This window comes from Piliocolobus tephrosceles, chromosome 4 (assembly GCF_002776525.5).
Source record: "Piliocolobus tephrosceles isolate RC106 chromosome 4, ASM277652v3, whole genome shotgun sequence".
NCBI classification, from domain to species: Eukaryota; Metazoa; Chordata; class Mammalia; order Primates; family Cercopithecidae; genus Piliocolobus; species Piliocolobus tephrosceles.
The window spans coordinates 72,931,518-72,958,821 of record NC_045437.1 but is presented as its reverse complement, the minus strand read 5'-3'; the positions used below and the strand labels follow the sequence as shown (position 1 = coordinate 72,958,821).

Below are 27,304 nucleotides of genomic sequence, written 5' to 3'. Positions count from 1 at the left end.
TTGAGATGGAGTCTTACTCTGTTGCCCAGGCTGGAGTGCAGTGGCGTGATCTCCGCCCACCACAACCTCTACCTCCCAGGTTCAAGTGATTCTCCTGCCTCAGCCTCCCGAGTAGCTGGGGCTACAGGTGCGTGCCACCATACCCGGCTAATATCCAGCTAATTTTTGTATTTTTAGTAGAGATGGGGTTTCACTATGTTGGCCAGGCTGGTCTCGAACCCCCTACCTCGTGATCCTCCCGCCTCGGCTTCCCAAAGTGCTAGGATTACAGGCATGAACCATGACACAGGCCAGCAAACTTTTTAGCCCCACCAATTAGCCTTGCACAGCTTTTCAGCACTAACTCCAGAATGCCAAGCAATTAATGATGATGTAATCAGACACTTGCTTCAGTTGCTCACTCATTAGTTCCACCATAGTTAGTGAGCATTTACTATGTACGAGGCATCTTCGTGGCACTGGGAATATAGAAGCAAATGAAAGAGACAAAGTCTTTATTCCCATGAAATGGACGTCCTAGTGGAGGGGCACAGATAATATCTATAAAAACAAAGAAGTACATATTATGTCAGGTGATGATGAGGGCTATGCAAGTTAAAAGTCTCAGGGTGGGGCAGAGGGACATTTTAAGTAGGGTGAAGAGTAAAGGCATCTTGGTTAACATTTTACCTGAGTATCTAGATAGCTAAGTAAAGGAGCAAGCCACTTAATCACCTGGAGAGGGCATTTCAGAGAGGGGCAAGCAAAAACAAAGGCCCCCAGGCAGGTGTGTAAAGTGGTCTGTTTGTGGAGTTACAAGGTTAACTATACCTACTAGTGGGAATACAGGAAGGTTTTCAGAATGTTTTTTATAAGACAAAGAATTCCTTCAAATTGTTTGTAATGATTTTATCTCTTTCTATGATAAAGCCAAGTTTAGAAGCAGATGTTAGAAAAGAGGTCCACACCCACTAATGGCTCCTGCTGTAAACTGGCTCTGTCGTTCCTGAGAGCTGTCTAGTAAATTTAACAAGAGCTATAAAATTGTTCACACTTGTTGACTTGGTTACTTCACTTTGTGGGATATTTCTACAAGGCAAAAGAGAGAAAAAAGACCACAATAAAGAAATCTACTAAGTTCTTAGCAAGACCTTGTATAATATATTTGGAAAATCTCAAGCAATTGTAATCCTCAAAAATGGAAAGAAAACCAGGTGCAGTGGCTCAAGACTGTACTCCCAGAACTTCGGGAGGCTAAGACAGGAGAATCACTTGAGGCCAGGAGTTCAAGACCCGCCAGGGCAACATGGCAAGACTCTGTGTCTACAAAAAAAAATTAAAAAATTAGCTGGGCCTGGTGACTGGCACCTGTAGTCCTAGCTTCTGGGATGGCGGAGGCAGGAGGATCACTTGAGCCCAGTTCAGGGTTACAGTGAGCTATGATCATGTCACTATTGCACTCTAGCCTGGGCAACAGAGCAAGACGTTGTCTCAGAAAAAAAAAAAAAAAAAAAAGAAATAAGTAAAAATAAAAAAAAGAATTTCAATATGCTTTGATTCTATAAGGCTGTTTAAATGACACATGGGAGCAATATTAATAAGTGCAAATGTATTACATGAAAAATGTAAAGTAGAAAAAACTAAGATACAGACCTGTGTATTTATGCTGATTAACATTGTGGAAAATGTACCAATGCATATTAAAAAGACCAAAAGAGAATTTGGAGGGATATGAAATATTTATTGTCTAGCCAGCTTTTGTCTTAGTCTGTTTTGTGCTGCTATAACAGAATACCACAGGCTGGATCATTTATTTTTTTTTTTTTTGGGACGGAGTCTCGCTCTGTCTCCCGGGCTGGTGTGCAGTGGCCGGATCTCAGCTCACTGCAAGCTCCACCTCCCGGGTTTACGCCATTCTCCTGCCTCAGCCTCCTGAGTAGCTGGGACTACAGACGCCCGCCACCTCGCCCGGCTAGTTTTTTGTATTTTTTAGTAGAGACGGGGTTTCACCGGGTTAGCCAGGATGGTCTTGATCTCCTGACCTCGTGATCCGCCCGTCTCGGCCTCCCAAAGTGCTGGGATTACAGGCTTGAGCCAGCGCGCCCGGCAGACTGGATCATTTATAAAGAACGTATTTGTTTCTTACAGTTCTGGAGGCTGAGAGGTCCAAGGGACCAGCATCTGGTGAGGGTCTTCCTGCTTTATCATTTCACAGTGGAAAGAGGAAAAGCAAGAAAGCACAAGAGAGAGCAGTGTGGGGGCTGAACTAGGGTTTTTTTTTTTTTTGAGATGGAGTCTCACTCTGTTGCTCAGGCTGGAGTCTAGTGGCGCGATCTCAGCTTACTGCAACCTCCGCCCCTCCAGGTTTAAGCAATTCTCTGTCTCAGCCTCCAGAGGAGCTGGGATTACAGGCGTGTGCCACCACGCCTGGCTAATTTTTTTGTATTTTTAGTAGAGATGGGGTTTCATCATCTTGGCCAGGCTGGTCTTGAACTCCTGACCTCGTGATCCACCCTCCTCGGCCTCCCAAAGTGCTGGGATTACAGGCATGAGCCACTGTGCCCGGCCTGAACTAGCTTTTATGACAAACCTACTCTCGCAATAATGATCCCACTCTTGAGATAACCTTAATCTATTCATTAGGGCAGAGCTTTCATGACCTAATTGCCTCTTAAAGATCCCACCTTTCAACAGTTCCACTAGGGGCTTATATTTCCAACGCATGAACTCTGGTCAAACCATAACAGCTTCCTTTTTGGATGGAGTTGCTTACATTCATAATGAATCTTTTCTTTTTTTCTCTTGTTGGATTACATGGCAGATTTTTTTGTTTTGTTTTGTTTTGTTTTGTTTTAAGATGGAGTCTCACTCTGTCGCCTAGGCTGGAGTACAATCTCAGTTCACTGCAACCTCAGCCTCCTGGGTACAAGTAATTCTCCTGCTTCAGCCTTCCGAGTAGCTGGGATTACTGGCGCCCGCCACCATGCCCAGCTAATTTTTGTATTTTTAGTAGAGACAGGGTTTCACCAGGTTGGCCAGGCTGGTCTTGAACTCCTGACCTCAGGTGATACACCCACCTCGCACTCCCACAGTGCTGAGATTACAGGCGTGAGCCACCTTGCCCAGCAGCAGATTTTTTTTTTTAAGTGAGGTTTTATTCCCTGTAAAGTACAATCCCTTGATGATGACGCTGTAAATGACAGAGCTGTTTGCATGCACTGAGCTTGCCATGCAAGGGTGAGAAATTTGCAAACTGGGTCCACAGGAGACACGGTCTGGCTAACACTGTAGTTGGAGCTATTGGACAGCAAGGTGCTTTTGTTGTGGTTTTAGTACCAGCACTATGGAACAGATACACTGACTGGGACAGAGGACCAACAGCAACTTGAGTGGAGGCAGCTAGCTCTGTAAACTGACATTTCCACTGTGGCAGGGTGTAGAAGTGCTGAAGCAATTCCCTGCTGAGACAGTTCCCATACCTTTCTAGATGCAGCCTGGCATCTAATTTCATGCTTGTCTCTCTGTGGGAAGAGAGATGCCCCAGCTCATAGAGGGTTCCAAAGCAAAATACTATCTAACCCAGACTGAACATTGAGACTTTTCTTTTCTTTTTTTTTTTTTTTGAGACTGGATCTCACTCTGTCACCCAGGCTGGAGTGCAGTGGTGCGATCATGGCTCACTACAACCTCAACCTCCTGAGTTCAAGCTATTCTCTCACCACAGCCTCCTGAGTAGCTAGGTCCACAGGTGCACGTCACCATGCCCGGCTAATTTTTTGATTGTTTTTGTAGAAACAAGGTCTCACTATGTTGCCCAGTCTGGTCTCAAACACCTAAGCTCAAGTGATTCTTCCACCTCAGCCTCCCAAAGTGCTGGGATTACAGGTTCAGCTATCTCACCTGGCCTAAGACATATCGTTGTCATTCAGGTCAATGGCACCTCCAGAAAGCTGCCTTCCCTGGCTATTCAATCTGAAGTTGCACCGACCCAGTGATGCGGATGCATCATCCTGTTTTGTTTTGTGCTCTGCATACTGGTCCCTGCAAACCATCTTACAGAATTTTTTTTTTTTTTTTTGAGATGGACTCTTGCTCTGTCACTAGGCAGGAGTAAAGTGGTACGATCTTGGCTCAATGTAACCTCCACTTCCCAGGTTTAAGCGATTCTCGTGCCTCAGCCTCCTGAGTAGCTGGGATTACAAGTGTGCGCCACCAAACCCAGCTCATTTTTGTATTTTTAGTAGAGACAGGGTTTCACCATGTTGGCCAGGATGGTCTCGATCACTTGACCTCATGATCCACCTTCCTCGGCCTCCCAAAGTGCTGGGATTACAGGTATGAGCCACTGTGCCTGGCCCATCTTACAGAATTTTGTTGATCTGTTTGTTTACTTATTGTCTGTCTTTCACCATTCTGATGTAAGCTCCTTGAGGAAAGGGACAATGTCTGTATTATTCCCTTTGGTGCCTAGAAATATTTCTGGCTCATTTTAGTTCCTTAGTATCTATATTTTTAGTGACTGAATAAAGAAACTTGCACCAATCAGCAACCTGCGGTCTCTAGGCCTCTGTGGTGTTATGGCTAAAGCCACCCTGAACAAAGGATTTCACACCGGAAAATGAGACCACAGAACCTGGCTGCTGCACTCATTAGAGTCTCAACAGGCGCGTCATCTTTCCCGGGGCCCCAGGAAAATAGTTGCTCTGGAGAAAGAGGACGACTGCCTTGCTTCTCCTTGGAGAGTTCCCCATATTCCCATATGCCCTCTTCTTCTTTCTCTCTTTCTGGCCCTTTGCTTCTCTGGGGAATGAGGGATAGAGGGTAGGTAAGTCATGGCAGACAGACAGGTAATCTCCTCGTATCTTTTTTCTAGCAGCTAAAGGGCCCCTAGAGAGGAAAATCACTTGATGGAGGAAATGGTCACTTAGGACACGCAGATTTGTGCTTGTTTAATTCTTGCATCATTTTAAGCACACAGTGCACAAAATAGCTCAAGATGAAGGATGTAACATGCCTCCTTGAGTCCATAAAACCAGGACCTAGCATCTGAACATCAGTGGGAAGCTAAGGCTCTTGCAATGCCATTATCAACATGAAGTTGGTTTCTGTTGTGTGGACACAGAAAAACTGTCTCACTTGTACTTGCTAGCAAGTCTTCAACTGAATACCTGGGGTTATTACTCTTGAATGTCTGATACAGTGCTTCACTGTGTGAGGATTTTAAAAATGTAGCCATTGATGGCCCAGCATGGTGACTCCTGCCTTTAATCCCAAGCATTTTGGGAGGCCAAAGTGGGAGGATCACTTGAGGCCAGGAGTTTGAGGCTGCAGTGAGCTGCCTGGGTGACAAAGTGAGAACTTGCCTCAAAAAAAAAAAAAAAAAAAAAAAGAAAAGAAAAAATTGAAATGAAGGCTAAAAATCCATCTTTCCATGGGTTCTTGTGGAGAGCCAAGACTTTCAAGGATTTTTTCTAGTCAGTCATTTTCTAACAATCTAAACTGAATTGTTTAAAATATACATGTCTTTGGTAAATAATCACTAAATTATTTTATTTTATTTTTTTGAGATGAAGTCTTGTTCCATCTGGAGTGCCCAGGCTGAAGTGCAGTGGCGCAATCTAAACTCACTGCGACCTCCCCGTTCAGGATTCAAGTGATTCTCCGGCCTCAGCCTCCTGAGTAGCTGGGTTATAGGTGCACGTCACCATGCCTGGCTAATTTTTGTACTTTTAGTAGAGACAGGGAGTTTGCTATGTTGGCCAGCCTGGTTTCGAACTCCTAACCTCAGGTGATCCCCCTGCCTTGGCCTCCCAAAGTGCTGGGATTACAGGCGTGAGCCACCGTGCTTGGCCTATTCACTGAAATTTATTGAGGGCTTACTCTGTGCCTGACACTGTTCTAAGTGCTTTACATTAACTCAACAACCCCAAGGGGTAGGTACTGTTCTTCTTTTTTATTGATGAAACAAATGAGGGACAGAGAAGTTAAGCAGCTTATCCAAGGTCAACCAGTTACACATGATAGAGCATGGAAATGGACCCAGGAAATTTGGCTCTAGCATCCATGTTCTTTTTTTTTTTTGAGACAGAGTCTCACTCTGTCGCCCAGGCTGGAGTGCAGTGGCACAGTCTCAGCTCACTGCAACCTCTGCCTCCTGGGTTCAAGCAATTCTCTGCCTCAGCCTCCCAAGTAGCTGTGATTATAGGCACCCGCCACCACGCCCGGCTAATTTTTTATATTTTTAGTAGAGATGGGATTTCACCATCTTGGCCAGGCTGGTCTTGAATTCCTGACTTTGGGATCCACCCGCCTGGGCCTCCCAAAGTGCTAGGATTACAGGCGTGAGCCACCATGCCCCGACCATATTCTTAATCATTACTGCTCTACTGCCTAAAGTTAGAACTGGTGGCACCTAAAAACTTAGCTTTATTATATAGAGTCACATAACTCATGTACAACCTTGTCTGGTACAGCTAGCTGCTGAGTGAAGTGGGTAGTGAAACCAAATGCTGACAAGGATGTGGAGCAACAGGAACTCTCATTCATTGCTGGAGAGAATGCAAAATGGTACAGATTTGGAAGGCAGTTTGGCGGTTTCTTACAAACTAAACATATCCTTACAAATAATCCAGCAATCATGTACCTTGATATTTACCCAAAGGAAAAGTTTTACGTCCATACAAAAAACTGCATATGGATGTTTATAGCAGCTTTCCTTATAATTGCCAAACTTTGGAGGTAACCAAGATGTCTGTTAGTAGGTGAATAGATAAATGGATGCACCGTGGTACATCCAGACAGTGGAATGCTATTCAGTGCTAAAAAGAAATGAGGTATCAAGCCGTGAATATACATGGAGTAATATGCATGGAGGAACCTTATATCCATATTACTAAGTGAAAAAAGCCAATCTGAAAAGGCTACATACTGTATGATTCTAACTATATGACATTCTGGAAAAAGCAAAATATGAAGACAGTAAATGATCAGTGGTTGCCAGGGGTATGGGGTGCTGAAGGAGGGATGAATAGGTGGAACACAGGGGATCTTTAAGGCATGAAACTATTCTGTATGATTATATAATGGTGGATACATGTCATTATACTTTTGTCCAAACCCATAGACTGTGCAACACCAAGAGAGAACCCTAAGGTAAACTATGGACTTTGGGTGAAAATGATATGTCAAAGTAGGGTCATCAATTGTAACAAATTACCACTCTGGTGAGCGGTGTTGATAATGGAAAAGACTGTGTGTGTGTCAGGGCAGGGGGTATTTGGGAACTCTCTGTGCCCTCTGCTCAATTTCACTATGAGCCTAAAACTGTTCTAAAATATAAAGTCTATTAAATAACACAGCTAGGGCCAGGCAAGGTGGCTCACGCTCGTAATCCCAGCACTTTGGGAGGCCGAGGTGGGCAGATCACCTAATATAAAAATTAGCTGGGCATTGTGGTGCATGCCTGTAGTCCCAGCAGGGGAGGCTGAGGCATCAGAAGTGCTTGAACCCGGGAAGCCGAGGTTGCAATGAGTGGAGACTGCACCACTGCACTCCAGCCTGGGCAACAGAGAGAGGCTCTGTCTCAAAACAAAACAACAACAACAACAAAACAAAACATGGCTGGGCATATGTAAGAATAAGAAGGTACATGGTGGAATGTGCAGCCCAGATCTCCCTTTAGGATCGAGGCACTCATTCCCCAGCTTCCCAGAGTTTTGTTTGCTGGTGGCTCAAAGCCTGGTTTCTCTCCAGACCATGCCTTGGGCAAAGGGAGCTGCTTCACCCAAAGTTATCCCCCCATCCACAGATGGCCCTCATTCAATGATGAGGTACAAATTGGGGTAAAAAGGTCCTGCCCCTTGCTTCAATATGGCACAGTTCTGAAATCCATCCCATATTCTGAGCCTTCCATCAATTTGGCTGAGGCCTCTGCTGCAACTGCATCACGGCTCGACTTTCTCCTGCCCAGTCCCGCTTTCCTCACTTCTGGGTTTTTTTTTTTTTTTCTTTTTTTGTCCCTTTTTTTCCCCCTCTCACTTCTTTATGAGGGTTCTTACCAAGAACTCTTGTCAACACACTTCCTGCACTTTAATCTCTTAGAGTCTGTTTCTGGGGAAATCTGACCTAAGAAAGATGCATGGTGGAAGGGCCTTCTAGGTAGTGGAGACAGCACAAGCCAAGTAGTCTTGGCAGTGTCTAGCAGCAAGCCGCGTGCAGGTGAGAAGGATTCACTTGGGCAAGGTGGGAAGGGAGGCTTGAGCGGGAGGCAGGGGCCAGATCACAGAGGGCCTTGTATGCAGGCTGAGGAGTCGGTTTCATCCTCAGCTTTTTCGTTCATTTATTAATTCAACAAACATGAATTTTGTGTCTGCTATGTGTAAGGCATAGTCCAAGCCCCTGGGAATACAATGGCAAAAAAGTGCAAACAAAATATGTACATGTATTAATCTCTTTCCTATGAGATTAAAGTGAGTGTAAAATGAAATAACATAAAGTACTGACCACAATGACTGCCACATAGCAGGTGCTAAGTACTTGCTGACACCTCTGTCTTCTCCCTTCTCTCCCTGGGGGTAAATTTGTAGGGCACCTAAAGTTGCAAAGGAAGCAGAGGCAAGTAATTAGAGCTTAGAATCAAGCCAGAGAACTTGGGACGATCATCCAGCGAAATGCTGGAGTGTGTTGTACTGGCTCACAGGAGCTGATTGCTAAATTTTCAGGAACTTTTGTAAACCATCGTTAAACATAGCCATTGTCAAAAGCTAAGTTATATAAACTTAAAATTAAATAAATTATATTAAAAACAAAGGTAACAAATCCTCAGAATGTATCACTTCCTGATTATTTTCCTACATACACCATTATACATGCGCTTAAGGTTATTTATACCTATTGTGTCTGTATGGTGGAAATGCTATAGAATGATAGGATTGCACTTCTCCCAACTCCACATTCAGAGACATCACACTGGTAGCTTGAAATTAACCATGGTGGGAGTAATTACACCAAGGGAATCTGCAAATGCTACACATCTGAAGAGATGGTTGTTAAATACTTACCAGCACAGGTCTGGCTATATCCCTATGCTTATTGTGAACAAAAATGACCTCTGAGCAAGTCTAGCTCTGAGGAGTGGGTTCATGCATTTGGTATTTTGGGGCTTTCTACACAGAGAGGCAGTTGAGGGTGATGGAGGGGTGCAGATGCTGGAGCCTTCTGCCTGGGTGCCAAGCTAGGCTCTTCCCTTGACTAGCTGTGTGATGTTGGGTGGGTGACTTACTCTCACCGTGCTTCAGGTTCTTCTGTAAAGAGAAATGCTCCCAGCTAGGGTTCCTGGAAGGATGAAATGAGAAATGTTTTGTAAAGCACTAGAATAGTGCCTGGCTCATATTAAATGCTCTGTAATTGTTAGCTATTACCATTGAGTTGGCCAACAGATGAAAGAGTACTTTGGAAATCACTCTGACAGCCTGGACAAGTCAAGACAGCTCGGCAGTCTCTTGGCCTCACTCCAAGAGTATGAGCAGAAAAGGGTGGTGTTCCTCCTCCAGGGAGCCTTCCCTAACCCTTCTGTCGGGGTCTACTTCTAGGAGCCCTGATAATGTCAGAACGTCTGCCATAATAATACATGTCATGTTGTCCTTGCCTATTTACTTGTCTGTCTCCCCAGCTAGACTGTAAGCTGGTAGAGGAGAATCTCAGTCTGTCTTTTCCACCTTGCCTGTCTCCAGCACCCAGCACAGTACCAGGCACATGGTGACTGATCAATAATATTATTGAATAAGTGTCCTAAATGAATGCTTATTTGCCTGTTTGGAGAGTCTTCTAGGTGGAAGCTCTGTGAGGGCAGGGACTAAATCTATTTTTCTAAGCCATTGTTTGTTGGTGCCTAGTTGAGAACTGGCACTTAGTAAACTTCCTTACCCTTCAACGAATTCATTCTAAATACCAGAATGCTGACATTCTCCCTTCTACTTTTAGAGCTTGCCTTTCCCTGTTGCATAAAAAGGCAAAAGAGAGAATATCAAGGATGTAACATTTATGCTGGGTTAGTCCTGAATATGCAAGTATAGTAGCTAGTAGTTAAGATTGTGTACGTTAGAATAAGATTGAACAACCTAGGGTTGAATTGTGCCTGTCACTGACTAGCTGTACATTTTGGGACAAGTCATTTAATTTCCCCTGAGTCTCAGTTTCCTCATTTATGCAATGAGGATAATAATATACCCACATGGCTATGAAATAACTATAACAAAATAGTTTATTCTGAGTTACTTAAGAAACAAAGGAATCATAAATAGTTCATTAATTTAATTAAATTATTTAAAATACAAATATGTCATAAAATAATTTTTTAAAAATTATTTATTTATTTATTTTGAGATGAAGTTTCACTCTTGTTGCCCAGGCTGGAGTGCAGTGGCGTAATCTCAGCTCACAACAACCTCTGCCTCCCAGGTTCAAGCAATTCTCCTACCTCAGCCTCCCAAATAGCTGGGATTACAGGCACGCACCACCACGCCTGGCTAATTTTTGTACTTTTAGTAGAGATGGGGTTTCTCCATGTTGGTCAGGCTGATCTCAAATTCCTGACCTCGTGATCCGCCCGTCTCGGCCTCACAAAATGCTGGGATTACAGGCGTGAGCCACCGCACCCAGCCTAAAATCATTTTTAAATAAATTAATACAGCGGCCGGGCGCGGTGGCTCAAACCTGTAATCCCAGCACTTTGGGAGGCCGAGACGGGCGATTCACGAGGTCAGGAGATCGAGACCATCCTGGCTAACACGGTGAAACCCCGTCTCTACTAAAAAATACAAGAAACTAGTCGGGCGAGGTGGGCGCCTGTAGTCCCAGCTACTCGGGAGGCTGAGGCAGGAGAACGGCGTGAACCCGGGAGGCGGAGCTTGTAGTGAGCTGAGATCCGGCCACTGCACTCCAGCCTGGGCGACAGAGCGAGACTCCGTCTCAAAGAAAAAAAAAAAAAAGAAAGAAATTAATACAAATAATGTCTGTAAAGCACTAAGTCTCATAGATGGAGCTCAATCAATGGTAACCATTATATTATAAGGAAGTCTGGAAAAAGAGAATGTCTGTCTCCCATAGAGTTGTATTTCTTTTGTAACAAATCAAGGGCAAGCTGCTTTCTCTGAATTTATTTAGTAATCTTGGCACTTAAAATCATACTTATTTAGGAAGCTGAGATAAAATGCACTTTAGAAGGAATCATAAAAATAACAGAAAACAGGGAGAAGTAAGAATATATAATTCAGGCGGATGTGTGAATGCCAGAAAGAAGATGGGCAGGGGGCAGGAGTTGAATGATAATGGGTGAGTCTAAGGTAACCTGATGAAGGCAGCGTTTGTTGTTGCTGTTGTTGTTTGAGACAGTCTTGCTTTGTTGCCCAGGCTAGAGTGCAGTGATGTGATCACGGCTCACTGTAACCTCAGTCTCCAGGGCTCAATCAATCTCTCCACCTCAGCCTCCTGAGTAGCTGGGACTAGAGGAATGTGCCACTATGCCTAGTTAATTTTCATAGTTTTTGTAGAGATGGGGTTTCACCATGTTGCCTACACTGGTCTTGAACTCCTGGGCTCAAGCGATCCACCTGAAAGGCAGTATTTTTCTGTGGTGTCCTGTATTTGGCACTGGCTGCTACAAACCTTATTGTACATGTCCCTTGGTGCACATATGCAAACCTTTCTATTGAGTGTGTACCAAGAGGAATTATGCAGCTTTAGCAGGTATTTCTAACCATGTTTCCAACGTGGTTGGACCAATTTGCCCCCCTCCTCAGCAGTGGGAGTTCCTTGGTGAGCGCTTGTTGTCAGCACATAGTATTATCAGTCTTTTAAATTTTAGCCATTTAGGGGAGTTGCTAGTGGCATTGTACCAAGGTTTTATTTTCATTTCCCTCGTGACTAATGAAATTGAGCACCTTTTCATATGTTAAATGGCCATAATCTTCTGGATTTTTTTTGGTGAAGTTTATGTTTAAGTCTTTGCTCTTTTTCTATTTGGTTGTATGTCTTTTTTGTATTGATTTGTAGAATCATCTTTATTCATCTTGTCTGAATAAAATACCTTTCTTGGTGATTCCAGTTGTCAATATCTTTTATAACTCTGAGGCTTGCCTTTGATGCCTTTTGATCTTCTGATGACTACTAAAGACACACAAAAATGAATTCCAGCTGAATGTAGACCTAAATGTGAAATGAAAAACAATAAAGCTGCTAGGTGAGGAGAATATCTTCCTGACCCTGAAGTAGACAGAAATCAAAGCACTGACCTAAATGGAGAGGTTGATAGCTTAGACTACATTACAATTAGGAACTTCTGTGTGTCAAAATACCTCATTAAGAGAATGTGGGCAGGTGTGGTGGCTCACTTCTATAATCCCAGCATTTTGTGAGGTTGAGGCAGGAAGACTGCTTGGGGTCAGGAGTTTGAGACCAGCCTGGGAAACAGCAAGATCCCCATCACTATTAAAAAAAAAAAAGAGAGAGAGAGCGAGAGAGAGAATGTGTTCTGTGTATACCAACACACCATGTTGTACACATTAAATACATGCAATAAAAGATTGTGTGTTTTAAGAACTTGGATTATATCATTCAGTCCTTTCAAAGAATATCCCAAATAAGTATCCTTGTTTTACAGATGAGGAATTGAGACCCAGAGAGGTTAATGAACTCATCCTGGGCCACACAGCTTACAAGTGGAGAACTCAGGTGTAAGCTCAGGTCTGCATAAGTCTAGAGACTGAGCTCCCAACTCCTGGCAGTGCTGATCTGCCTTTACCACGTCCAGAGTGTGCCCTGGCGGGCCTGGCGCAGTGCTGGGCTCCACACATGTCACTGTTGGCTTCCTGTGGTACCTTCCTGTGTGTACAGAGTTCACTTCACATGGCCTTGCGTTCATCCTCGTAAATTATTCATTTTCTCCACCACTGTTTTGTAAACTTGGCCTGCTATGAACAGTTGCTCTTTGGTCTTCTTTTTAGTCCTAAGGAAGCAGGACTCCTTCTCCTGGTGTGATTTTCTGACGCTCCACCTGGAAAAGACTCAGGGCCTTGGACAAACGTTCTGTGTCTGTAGCTTCTCTGATCTAGCAGGATGAATAGCAAAGCCTTGGGTAGCAGAGGAAAGGCCGCCCTGATGAGTTGCGCCAGGTCTGCCAGGCTCTGCGCTGTGTACTCACGGCCTGTGGGAGTTGGTAAGGTCCCAGCATGTGCATGACCACTTCCCCTTCCTTCTCTCCTTCCTCCTCTTTCTAGTTGCCAGAGACCCTCCCATGGAGCTGGACATCTGTGCACTGAGAACGGCCCTGTGCAGGCTGCTTTTGTGGGAAGAAGAATCACAGCAGGGTTTGGGGGATGTGGGTAAGTCACTTGGAGTTGCTGCCAGGGTCACCACAGGCCCAGGTACCTGCTATGCATGCCTATGATAACAGAAGCTAGGAATTATTCAGTCCTGCAAAATGTCTTGTGAGAGCTAGGCAATGTCAGGGTTCCACCCTCTCCCCACCACCCCATTTCAGCACCCCAAGGGGATCTGGCTCCCATGATCACCGCATCTCAATATCCTCATAGTGAAAGGAGATGCAGATCTGCCTCCAGGAGCAGATGTGAGCCAGTAGTGCTAATCACAGTGGCTATGATTTAATGAGAATTTGTGCATCAGGCACATTGCTAAACCTTTTATATATATTTTCTCAATCCTTATAAACCCCAGTGAAATACAAACTATCATCATTTCTAATTCACAGTTGCAGAAATGAATGCTTAGAAAAACTAATTTTTGCTTTCTCAATGCATCACGTCACTGCTAAGTGGCCAACTCAGGACTCAAACCCATATTGTCTGACTCTAAAGCTCAGAGAAATGTTTACTATGAAGCTAATGAGACTTAAGCCCTGGGACCCCCATTTGCATGAGTCCCTTCCCAGGTGCTAAGTGGATCCTAGCAATGTGTTCACATGGTCATATGTGTTTTTGTTGTTGTTGTTTTGTTTCATTTTTCTTGTAGAGATGGATGCTGCTCAGGCTGGTCTTGAACTCCTGGGCTCAAACAATCCACCTGCCTTGGCCCCCCAGAGTTTTGGGATTACAGGTGTGAGCCACCATGTGTGGCAGGTCATATGATTTTTAAAAATTTGTGGCTGGGCGTGGTGGCTCACACCTGTAATCCCAGCACTTTCGGAGGCCAAGGTGGGTGGATCACCTGAGGTCAGGTGTTTGAGACAAGGCTGGCCAACATGGTGAAAACCCGTCTCTACTAAAAATATAAAAATTAGCCGGGTGTGGTGGTGGGCACTTGAAATCCCAGCTACTTGGGAGGATGAGGCAGGAGAATCACTGGAACCTGGGAGGCGGAGGAGGCAGTGAGCCGAGATTGCACTAGTGCACTCCAGTCTGGGCGACAAGAGTGAAACTCCACCTCAAAAAAAAATTTTTTTTTTTTGTAAAACTAGGCCTGGTGCAGTGACTCATGGCTGTAATCTCAGTACTTTGGAAGTCTGAGGCAGGAGGATCGCTGGAGCCTAGGAGTTCGAGACCAGCCTGGGCAACATATCAAGACCTCGTCTCTATGAAAAATCATAATCAATAAATAAACAATTTAAAAAATTTGCAAAACTAGAAAATTTGCAAACTTAGTGGTTTCGTTCCTTACTCAGTTAAAAACTACTGTTTCTTTCCACTCTGCCTTGCTTTCCTCAAATTTCCTCCAGTGTTGGGTGGAGCTGGGCATTTTGCGGATAGGCTAAGAGGAATCTGAGTTGGGATATCTTCAGTTTGAGTTGGTGGGATATATTAGCGTGTTTTGCAGTCCCTTCTGAGATTGTTAAGTTATTGTTAAGCCGTCCCACTGCAGGATGGTTCCCAGGAACATCCTGCTGCCCACGGTGCCCACATGCCTGTGTGCTGTGGTGTACAGAGCTGTTCCCAGAAAGGGGTCCCAGTCAGACCCCTAGAGAGTGTTCTTGGACCTCAAACAAGAAAGAATTAGGGGTGAGTCCATGCAGTAAAGTGAAAACGAGTTTATCAGGAAATTAAAGGAATAAAAGAATGACTACTCCATAGGAAGAGCAGCAGCTTGGACTGCTGGACTAAGGATATGTATCGTTATTTCTTAATTATATGCTAAACAAGGAGTGGATTATTCATTACTTTTCTGGGAAAGGGGTGGAGAATTCCTGTAACTGAGGGTTCCTCCCCCTTTTAGACAATATAGGGTAACTTCTTGATATTGTCATCGCATTTATAAACTGTCAGGGCACTGGAGGGAGTGTCTTTCTAATTGCTAATGAATTATAATTAGTGTATAATGAGCAGTGAGGATGACCAGAGGTCACTTTCCTCACCATCTTGGTTTTGGTGGGTTTCAGCCGGCTACTCTACTGCAACCTATTTTATCAGCAAGGTCTTTATGACCTGTATCTTCTGTCAGCCTCCTATCTCATCCTGTGACTTAGTATGCCTAACCTCCTGGGAATGCAGCCCAATAGGTCTCAGCCTCATTTTACCCGGCCCCTATTCAAGATGGAGTTGCTCTGGTTCAAACGCCTCTGACAAAGCCAGACACTGGACTGCAAAACTGAATGTGGCAGCACAGAGAGTATATGGGAAGTGGAGGAGCAACAAGACATCTTAAAAAAAAACAGAGAAACAACTATTACTAATCACAACCAGTTTTTGTCTATTCTCTGTATAGGCAATGATATCACAAAACTGTTGCCATATGAAGATGAAGAGGCAATCAAAGAAGATGCACTCAAAAAATATAGAAAAATGATTTACAGAAATGTATCAGGCAGTTAGTAAAAAGGATTGTTATTTTTCTGGATTTTGTTAAAATTTGTGAATTCATCAGTTTTTTAAAATGTGCAAATTGTGAGGACCTCTTTTTTCATTCTAGTTACTCTTACATTAATTTTGTTTGTAATTTTGTATTATTTTTCTTAAACAGGACCCTTCTTCCCACACCTTGAGGTGACCCTGCTCGAACTCATGCTTTTAGCAATGGTGAGACGGTGTCTGCCTCTGAAGTTTCCAGTCCTCAGTTTGGAAAGAGAAATGGGATTGTGAGGTGTGCAGAAGTCTGAGTGTACTTTAGAAAGTACTGTAAGCCGGGGGCGGTGGCTCATGCCTGTAATCTGAGCACTTTGGGAGGCCAAGGTGGTTGGATCACCTGAGGTCAGGAGTTCAAAACCAGCCTAGTCAACATGGTGAAACTCCATCTCTACAAAAATACAAAAATTAGCCGGGCATAATGGCAGGTGCCTGTAATCCCAGCTACTTGGGAGGCTGAGGTGGGAGAATTGCTTGAACCCAGGAGGCAGGAGGTGGAGGTTGCAGTGAGCCAAGATCGTGCCTTTGCACTCCAGCTTGGGTGATAGAGCGAGACTCTGGTCTCAAAAAAGAAAAAAAAAAAAAAAAATACTGTGGCTATCCTCTACTGAAGGTGGGAGGCCGACTGAAGATGGGGCAATAACACAGTACAGCCCCTCAGGAAGGTCAGCAGCAGCAGACTGCAGTGGGGGTGGGATACGCCCAATGTTTGCAAAGAACAAAAGAGTGGGGCAACTTATACATCACTTAGCCCTTTGTAATGTATGGTGGCCTTCCTTATAGCCCCACCCAAACCTGAATTTGCTGATGCAGTTTCCTTGGAAATCTCAGTCCAAAGGTATTTTTGGTGCCACCTTGAAGGTGAGGAAGCAGATGTTAGGCAGTGGAGCTGCTTCACATGCTTTCTGTGCAGCCTCCCCGCGGGCTCTGGAGTAGAGGAGGCAGAAATATGGCTGAAGGCAGGTGGCTGCTGGTGCACTTGGAGTCAAGGTTGGAGCTTACCCTGTCCTCTGTGACCCAGACTACCCAATCTACTTCATTCTGGCCCCAGGGAGTTCCAGTGGCTGCAGGGCAGGAGCCTGGCTTTCCTTCAAGAATGTGTCTCCTTTTATGGTTTTCATTTCTCCACCTGGTGTCTGGACTGTAAATTACAGGAGAGGATGATGCATTTGCTCTCCCCACTGAACAAAGGGATTGCAGTAGTAGTAGGTGGCACGTTCTTATCCAAGCTCCAGGAATGCTGCTGTCCCTCGTTTCCCTTGGAGCCACCAGGGCTCAACCTGGTCACTGTCCTGGAGGAAGCTTCCCTGGGGACAGGCTCACAGAGAAGGCTGCTTTGTTCAGAGGCTGTGGTGCAGGGAGAAGAACGATGTGCCTATTGACTCCAGGATTTTTTTGTTTTTTAATTACTATGCAGAGAGAGCATGTTTTCATCTGGAATTCTAATAAACGGAGAGACAGAAGGAGGCAAATAACCACAGTTCCCAGAGTAGCCTGGCCAGGCTGTCCTGGGGTCTCCCCCAGAATTATCTGTTTCTGGCTTATAAGTGTAGGACCCTTGTTCCTCAGCCTGTCTTTATCATCCCCTCTGAATGAACAGCATGCACAGGTGTGAACACACGCACACAGCCCATGCTACCCACTCACCAGACCCTAGGCACATTCCATCCCCTTCTATACACAATATACACACAGCAAACTTCTATACACAATATACAGTATACATACACAATCAAATAGGTAGCATTTGGGATGAGGCTATGGGCTGAATTTTCTTCTCCCCAAACTCATATGTTGAAGTCCCAACCCCCAGTGCCTCAGAATGTGATTGAGTTTGGAGACAGGGTCTTTAAGGAGGTAGTCGAGTTGAAAAGAGGTCATTAGTGTAGGTACTGGATGGGGTTGGACTACCTCCTAATCCAGCATGACTGGTGTCCTTATGAGAAAAGGAAATTAGGATACAGATATGTAAAGAGGGAAGACTATCTGAAGACACAGAGAGAAGATGGCCATGCACAAGCCAAGGAGAGAGGCCTCAGAAGAACCCAATCCTGCCTGACACTCGGATCTTGGACTTCTGGTCTCCAGATCTGTAAGAAGAGAAATTTGGTTTCATAGCCACCCAGTCTGTGGTATTTTGTTATGGCAGTCCTAGCAAACAATGTAGATAATGATAGCAACTTCATTGCATCAGATATCAACAAGCAGGAAAAGTTATATCTCAAGACTTACGTTGCCTTGTTTTAACACACTGATTATTAGGAATTTCACTTTTGGGGCTTTGGAGCCACTGGTCCAGGCCAGGCCTGTTGTTTTCTTCAGAACTTGCAATGACTTTTGTCAAAGTTATCTGCACCCCAGCATCCTCTGGTGAATTCCTGTACCTGCCATCATCCCTGGTATACTAGGTGTTTTGAAGCCTGTGGACTTTTCTTTTCTCCCTCACTCAAGATCCTGATCATGAAGCAGGAAAGAAAGGAAAATGTGTGACTGTAGCTTTTCTTAAATAAGCAATAGGGCTTACATCTGGAGGAGTGGGAAACTGGACAAAGAGTTAAGACCTATATAGAGTGATGGGCTGGGTATTAGAAAAGGGGGAAAGAAGTTGCTACAGCAAAGAAGGAGGATCTAGTTGTGGGAGAGAACCTGGAAGAAGTGAGGGCTGGTTCCAAGAGAAGGAACAGCTGCAGAGGGGTGTGAATGCACAACTAGTAGGATAGCACTGGCCAATAGCACTTTTAGTGATGACGTGATATTCTATATTTTGTGTTCAGTATGGTAGCTTCTGGTCACATGTGGCAATCAAGCATCTGAAGTGTGGCTAAGTGTAACTAAGGAACTGAATTCTTGGTTTTAGTTAAGTTTATAAAATAGCTACATGTGGCTATCATGTTAGACAGCATGGTTCTGGAGCTCAGACACAGCCCACTGTTGCTCGCCTACTTAGCAGTTACCTGCCTTTTTCCTTGCTTACAAACTCCATATTTTGTTCAGGCAGTCAGGAGCCATATGCTTCAGGAAAGACTGGGCCCCTTAGAGCTATAGGGGGAGAAGTGAATCTTGATTAGTCTAAGCCAGTTATGGTAATTAAGTTCCTCTTGCTCGTGATTGGTTTAGGAGTAGGCAGATGATGCAAATCCAGCCAATGAGACACAGGGGGAGTCTGCTGGAGGATTCTGAAAATGTTCTCCTTGATCTTAAAAAGGGGTCAAAAAGAGGGACTAGTCCTCCTTCTGGCCCTTAGGTATGTGAAGATGTAATGCTTAGAGTTGCAGCCACCATCTCATGCCCATAGGGGGACAAAAGCCAGTATACTGAGGATGGCTGATCTAAAAGATGGAAAGAATCTGGGTCTCCAATCATGTTATCAAGCCATATCAGAACCAACCTTGGGATGGCCCCATCCGCTTTGTTAGTAAAGACACTTGTGTCTTCTGTTTTTTTTTTTTTTTTTTTTTTTTTGAGGCGGAGTCTTGCTCTGTCGCCCGGACTGGAGTGGAGTGCAGTGGCCGGATCTCAGCTCACTGCAAGCTCCGCCTCCCGGGTTTACGCCATTCTCCTGCCTCAGCCTCCCGAGTAGCTGAGACTACAGGCGCCCGCCACCTTGCCCAGCTAGTTTTTGTATTTTTAGTAGAGACGGGGTTTCACCGTGTTAGCCAGAATGGTCTCCATCTCCTGACCTCGTGATCCGCCCGTCTCGGCCTCCCAAAGTGCTGGGATTACAGGCTTGAGCCACCGCGCCCGGCCTGTGTCTTCTGTTAAATGCAGTCATGGGGACTCTTTTGGGGATAGCAAATATGTGGCATTTAAGTCTGTTTCTGCCTCCAATGTGAATTCCATAAAGCATAGCACTTTTTCTCACTCTTCTTAAACCATTGTTCCAAGCAGCTACTACCAATCAAGTGGATTTAATATGCCAAATAAAAATCTGTTTGCTATTCCTACTCTAGGGCAAAAGAACACAAGCATCTGCTTTGCCACAAACTCCCCCACAAACATTTTCTTCTCACTGGTCCTGGCTAACAATTGGAAAATATTCATGTAAGATCAACAACACATCAATATCCATGACACCAGCCCACAGAAGCAATTCAAATAAGCCTGAATTGGAGAAACAGGTTTTCTCTATGCCTAAGGACATTAAAAAAGTGCTTATTTTTTGAAGGGTCAATTCATGCTTAGAAGGGAAGCCAGTCACACAACAATCTTTATTGGAATATAATGGAGCAAAAAAAAAAAATGCTCTTTTATTAATCTGATATACACTAACTATCTTTGCAGCTGTTACATGAATGTTAGTTATCCAGCATATAAATGTATACACAATTCCAAGTTTGATAGATTTATGCTCTACATGAGCCATCCCACATGGAGCATGCCCTTTCACAACGATACACATGGCTGTCTCGGGATATTTGTGAAAACACACTTGGTCAAACATTTTGGCAATTGGAAATCAGACACAGAGGAGCATACTAGAAAGATGAGTTCACAACAGGACCAGCTGTACTTAAGATGAAAACTCCAAAACCTGAAACAATTTGCTGGGGTTCACACATGCAGCACACATATATACAGTACAATAGGGGTAACTGGAACATTCACAGCAGATCTTACACAGCATTAAAAACAGAAAGAACAAAAAAAGAAAACAAAGCCAAACAACCCAAACACCAAAACTGACAGGACCATTGCCAAGATTTCATTACAAAAGACAGTGGATTGTACGTTTAGCATATGTTCAAAATGGAAGTTCATCTGAAAGAGAAAACTCTTCTAGGATGTTAGTGTATCTAGATATTAACAAAAGACAGATGATCTGTTCAATATGTTCCTGGATTAGGGTGAGGATACATAACTACATGGATGCTAAGAAAGTGTATATTAAAAAAGGACATTTCTTTTTCTTCTGACTGACTTAGGACACAGATTCAGTAAAGTAAATATATAACAATAGCAGCGGAAATGAAGTTAGGCCAATTTGTCAAGTTCTATCTAGGCAGGTCTGGTGAATGTCAAGGCAAGGACGGAGTTTCCTCCTTGGATGACTATGTGGGCGCAAGAGGGGAGACACTTTGCAACTTCAAACTAGTTTCATTTTGTTTGCATAGCATGAAATAGCCAATTTTACCATACATTCTTCCTGAAAGAATGACACCCATAGAAAACAGTGGATTCTCTGTACTGGGTCCTATTCTGAGTCCATACAAATGAAGAAAGAAGCCCTTTGCGAATCATATGAGGTTCAGCTTGCTAAGTCTTTCCCCTTCCTTGGACTTAGGGGCAATGCTGACCCATAAACCTATGAAACTCAGTGTGGTGTGGCCTGGGTCTATGCGGTGGGAGGCCAAGCATTCTCTAGGGCTTGAGATGGTGGTATGCTGGTAAATGTTTCACAACTGTCTTGGGGGTTAGGAGGAGTCAGATTTGCATGGCTTTGTTGCTTTCCATGGTATAAATACCACCACTATAGATGATCTTCAACTACAAATATACTACCAAGTATACAGAAACAATTCAAATAAGCTTGAATTGGAGAAACTGGTTTTCTCTATACCTAAGGACATTAAAAAAGTGCTTATTTTTTGAAGGGTCAATTCATGCTTAGGAATTGACTTGGGAAGTTGTGTGTTGTAGTACACCTGTGTATAGTATTTCTACCATACACACATAATAGGCATATATTACCTCATGGGCACAGATAATGGTAAAATGTAGTAAAATAAGTAGAAAGTGATGAGCTTTGAATCTATATTGCCTTTGTTTTTAGCTATCATTTATCTAATCTTATTTAATTTTTTAGTAATAGCTATGTTTCTCTACTGACTCTCAAAAGTCCTGAAACTTTAACCATCAGTTCTGATGAACTGATTCAAAGCTCTTCCAGCTCATCAGTAGCTTTAGATACTCCAGCCCCTGTGAGTAGGCTGCCTGGTCACACCCCAGGCACTGCAAAGTTGTTCTGGACTTGGCACCCCTGCTGCTGGGGTAGATTACCCACTGAGTCTGAACGAAGGGCTGAAAGCTGCTTTCTGCTCCCAGTCCTGGACACTTTTGGATCTAAGGGGAGCATGAACGTGGTATAGTAGGCAGAGAGTGGACAACCTCTGCAATTTCAGAATTCCGACCTGACTGGAAGGCACCTAGCCTTCAGCACCAAGTGGGGAACCTTCTGCAAACATGGAGAGTACCATCTACCTCCACGAGTCAATGAATCTCGAGAACCCAGGTGGGAACCTCCTGGTCTTTCAGGGGTCGAATGCTGAGCTCTCAGACTTCTGCTCCAGATACGGGCCGCTCTGATACCATGCCAGCTGTGCCCATCCTATCAGGGCACAAGCACTGAAAAGCAGTTGGAAATCTAGTCCCACACAGGGAGCTGTGCCAAAAGCCAGCAGCCTCACATTCACACTCCCCCTGCACTCACTCCTATTCTCCACCTTCTCCACCTTCTGCGCCTCCACAACAAGCATGGATGGGCCTTTCATCCCGTGTGCCCCAGGAAAGCTTGGCCTTGCTTTTGTTTTTTTTTATTTTTTATTTATTTATTTATTTTTGAGACAGAGTCTCGCTCTGCCCCAGGCTGGAGTGCAGTGGCGCGACCTCGGCTCACTGCAAGCTCCGCCTCCCGGGTTCCCGCCATTCTCCTGCCTCAGCCTCCTGAGTAGCTGGGACTACTACAGGCGCCCGCCGCCGCGCCCGGCTAATTTTTTTGTATTTTTAGTAGAGACTGAGTTTCACCGTGGTCTCGATTTCCTGACCCTGTGATCCGCCCGCCTCGGCCTCCCAAAGTGCTGGGATTACAGGCGTGAGCCACCGCGCCCGGCCTTTTTTTTTTTTTTTTGAGACGGAGTCTGGCTCTGTCGCCCAGGCTGGAGTCCAGTGGCGCGATCTCGGCTCACTGCAAGCTCCGCCTCCTGGGTTCACGCCGTTCTCCTGCCTCAGCCTCCCGAGTAGCTGGGACTACAGGTGCCCGCCACCGTGCCGTGCTAATTTTTTATATTTTTAGTATAGACGGGGTTTCACTGTGTTAGCCAGGATGGTCTCGATCTCCTGACCTCGTGATCCACCCGCCTCGGCCTCCCAAAGTGCTGGAATTACAGGCATGAGCCACCGTACCCGGCCGGCCTTGCTTTTGTATACTGCTGGAATTAAGAGGTTGTCGACCAGAGGAGAAAAGGAAACAACAACAACAACAACAACAAAAAAAAAAAAAAAGGGAAATAAAGGAAATGAGTGGGCACTGCCCTGAGGAGGTAAGGAGAGAACTGGTGGGGAAAAGTGGCAATGGGGTTCTCAGAGGAGGGTAGAGGGTCACTGACAACTACCCTCTTTCTGCTCTGCCCCCTGCAGGCCCCAGAACCCCAAACATCCTTTGCAACTTCAAGACACTTGCAACAACATGCACCAGTTTTAAACTGAAATCCGAAAATGCCCCCGCTACTGGCTGTCAGAACCTGTTTTCTGGATGGCTTATCTGCTGAGGGTAGAGAGGAGGGACGCTGCTTTAGGATGTCTGTAAAGATAGTTGACTCACCCACAAATCTTCAAAATCAGAAAGGAAACACCCTGGGAGGCACAGGCCAGGGGAGCGGCAGCAGCTGCAGGCTTTGCTGATTTGGCTCTGAAGAGAAAACCCCAACGCTATTCGCTGGGGAACAGACTCCCTAGCTCTTGTCTCCGGTTTCACGCCGTGAAAAGAAAACCTCCGGAGAAAGCGGGACTTTAGGCCAGGCGCAGTGGCTCAGGCCTGTAATCCCAGCACTTTGGGAAGCCAAGGTGGGTAGATCACTTGAGTTGGATCAGGAGTTGGAGACCAGCCTGGCCAACATGGTGAAACCCCATCTGTACTAAAAATACAAAAAAATTAGCCGGATATAGTGGCGTGCACCTGTAATCCCAGCTACTTGGAAGGCTGAGGCAGGAGAATTGCTTGAACCTGGGAGGCGGAAGTTGCATTGAGCCGAGATCACACCACTGCACTTCAGCCTAGGTAACAGAGCAAGATTGTCCACCACCACCCCCGCCCAAAACAAGAAAAAGAAAAAGAAAAATGCTCTAGAAAGATGGGGCTATCTCTGCTCCTGATTCTTTTCCTTGAATAATATCTTAGTGCAATATCCTGCTGAGATCATTTAAGGGAACAGCTTATGTGTGGTTTCATTTTTCTCATTTTCCAAGAACTAGTTAATAGTCTCTCCAACAAAAACCAGGTAATCAAGGAGCTTTCTCCTCTCATTAAAGGTAACTCCAATGACCAAATAGTTCCTGCACTGCCTGCTGAAGGCTATTATTTATTTTAAACGTGGAAAAATAACACTTTGTATTTATGTGGTCGGGGTGTTGGGGAGAGTTCATATGTAACGGGGGTCAGTGTGAGGGTGTTTTCTCTCATTCTGTTTTCCTTGCCCTCATTTAAGTCCTCCAAAGGCGTAATTATTGCACACAGCACAGTGTCTCATACCTATCACATGGGAGGTGCTCAATAAGCATCTACTGGATAATCATATGAAATGACAAGAGATCAGTGAAGACTCGGCTCAGCTCTTTCCCTGCCCAACCATGCTAGCCTTAAGTAAGAGCTGAAACAGACCCATAAACTGTATTCTTGTAACTCAAAATCCTGGGATTACAAAACTGCGTTTAGGTATTGTTTAGGAAAAACTGAAGGGAGCCTTGGCAATGGCTCTGTGACTGGTTGGTGAGAGACAGGTGACAAGAGGAATGATCAACATTTAAAGCAAAAGAACATCACACAGAGAACTGTTATGCCATACCTAAAACAATGAAGGGACACGCAATACATCCTGGATATATTAACAGTTTTTTTTTTTTTTTTTGGTCTACATTACAGATTACAAGAGAAGCTTTACTTAAAACACATACTTTGCTGAGCAGAAACAAAAAACAAAAACTGTAAGAAACGTATAGTCCACTTCGGAGTTTCCCACTGTGCAGATTTCTTTCTGCTGTTGCAATATGACTGGTGTTTTTAGGTTTAGTAACTGGACAAAGTTTGGCACAATGTGAGGATTAAAGAAAACCTAATATATAGCCAGTATGCCCCCTTAACACCAATATGCCAGTTACCTGGTACCTGTGGTACCAGGTGAAGGCCAAATTCAGACATTCCTGGTTCCAGAGCCTTTAGTGCTTGAACAGATAAGGTGTAGTATTGAAGAAACAGGTAAAGGCCATTTTGACATCAAACAGAAAAAAAATTAGAGAATATCACATTCTATCTCTTTTGATTGGCAGAGAGAATCAGAAAGTATTCCCCTGGACTGCTCTGGAAATGATCCCGGCATTTAGAAAGTCTCTGCTGTGTCCTAATCTCTTTGTTGGAACCTTATCAATAGTATCTTGAACTCTCCCTTCTGTCACTACATTTCTTTTCCCACCTCTCCTTTGATCTTTTAAGGTATCTTGAAAGACAGCTAAGCAGTTTTTGGTGAAAACCTGAACTCTGATTTGGTGAGATTTGTCTATTTGCCAGTATAGGTAAAATCACTGAAAAACTGTTTCTGAAAGCCTACGTATAATACTTAAGGCCATGTTTCAAGAAAATAATGGAATAAACAGTCAGGAGAGCTGTCGGGTAATATTGCAATTATAGTCTTCTAACCTAAGTGTGTTTATCTGGCAGGGCGGGGCCCTTTCCTGGCTGGGCAATGGTAACTGTCAAACCTGCAGTGAATAGAGATACTACTCAGGATGCTGAGATGCTGGCAGGGCAGACAGCATGGGGACTGTGCTTTCTGGCCTATTCCACACGGGCTTCCCAAACAACTTCCTACACTCTTTTTATGCTTGTCTATTTCCTAATTTTTTAGTTTATAAACTAAACCTATTTAGTGCTTGTAAAAATGAGTTGAGGCCGCCAGTGGCTCACGACTGAAATCCCAGAACTTTGGGAGGCTGAGGCAGGCCGATCACTTGAGGTCAGGAGTTCGAGACCAGCCTGACCAACATGGTGAAACCCCGTCTCTACTAAAACATACAAAAATTAGCTGGGCGTGGTGGCGCATGCATGTGGTCCCGGCGACTTGGGAGGCTGAGGTGGGAGAATTGCTTGAACCTGGGAGGCAGAGGTTGCAGTGAACCGAGGTCCTACCACTGCACTCCAGCCTGGGCAACAGAGCGAAACTCCAAAAAAAAAAAAAAAAAAAAAAAAAAAAAAAAAAATGAGTTTAGTATAAGAAGGCAGATAAAATGAAGTTATTTTCATTACTGTCTTCTAGAATGCTGGAGAGTGGAGAGCAGACTAGTCCCAATCCTTTACTTTGTGCATGGGGAAAGTGAGAACCAGAGATATTCAAAGACTTACAGTCTCCCCAGCAAGTTCTGGGTCCCTGTACTGCTCAGTGGTGAAGGTCAGGCTAGGACCCACCTAGCGCGTCTCCCAGGTTTGTACTCTGGTGTGAGATGATTCAGGCAGCAGGACTGAATGTGAGCTGGATGCCTTAAGACCCAATACCTGGGATAGAATGTGGTACATACAGAATGGACAGTTTGAAGCAGTTGTTTGATTTTCCCTACTGAGAAGATTCTGTGATAATAATGGGACTTGGGAGCATTCTGGATTGATTCCAAAGAGCAATAGGGAAATTTTAGTTAGAAAAAGGGTAAAAATATAGGAGCAAGTGGACTATTTCCTCGGCTTTCATTTTTGTGCAAATTTTCATTTTCCTTCTACTATAGATGAAATGAGATGTCAGTTGCAGGTTTGGGTGCCAGCAGCCTGCTACATTGATACAGCTGAGACTTTCTGTTTAATATCCTGGCTGTTTCTTAATCTCCAGCTAAATCCAGAGCAAGCTAGACAGGCCACACCACATACTTTGGAAATGATTTGAGCTCTCTTAGAAAATCAAGGTGATGAACAATCTCAAGGAGGCAGGGAAGAGTGCATAAAAGGTGGGAGAGGTGGTGACCAAGAAGGTTTGTGACCACAGACTGTCCAGGAGATTAGAAAATATCCCTCTTAGGCCACCAAGGATGCTTGGATTAGGTAACAAGTAGACCAAGAACAGTCCTTCTGCAGGGGACACGGATGGGAGGTCTCATTTTGCTGGTTTATCCTATGCTGACTCAACCCAGTGTTCAAATAAAATTCTGAAAAACTGTGCTCTGCAGCTTGGAAGATGTTTTATGCATTTAGACCCCAGAGCAGACATTAGAGACATTTTAAAAAGGAAAGGTAGTCTAGTAAGCAAAGTGAACTATCACAGAGGACTAGAGCCAGTGATGTCCATACGCATTTCTATTTTTCTTTTGATGGGTTGATGGAGATGCACTCCTGGCTTTTGCAGTTATTTCCGCACATGCTGCATTCAACTAAAAGACCTGCTCAGGTCCCCAAATATCTTTTTTAAGAAGACAAATCAGGGATGGATAGGTGGGAAAATGAGTACATGTGGAAGAAGAAAAACATACAGGGTACTTTCTTGGGTTGTTTGACTGCTGTCTTTGTTCTC

General features: G+C 44.4%; 1 protein-coding gene and 1 long non-coding RNA gene across 2 annotated transcripts in view; both read right to left on the bottom strand.

Moving 5' to 3' along the window:
- Positions 1-189: 189 nt before the first annotated feature.
- Positions 190-27,304, bottom strand: part of SV2C (synaptic vesicle glycoprotein 2C) — a 273,184-nt gene continuing 246,069 nt past the window's right edge. The window contains exon 13 of the mRNA XM_023196441.3: positions 190-1,302. Coding sequence (XP_023052209.2) covers positions 1,266-1,302 — 37 coding nt within the window. The 3' untranslated portion in view covers positions 190-1,265. The remainder of the gene's footprint in view (positions 1,303-27,304) is intronic.
- LOC111529550 lies at positions 7,945-10,266 on the bottom strand. Its single transcript, XR_002727461.2, has 2 exons — positions 9,260-10,266; positions 7,945-8,569 (listed from the first exon to the last, which is right to left on the bottom strand). It is a non-coding gene; the product is annotated as an uncharacterized LOC111529550 (long non-coding RNA).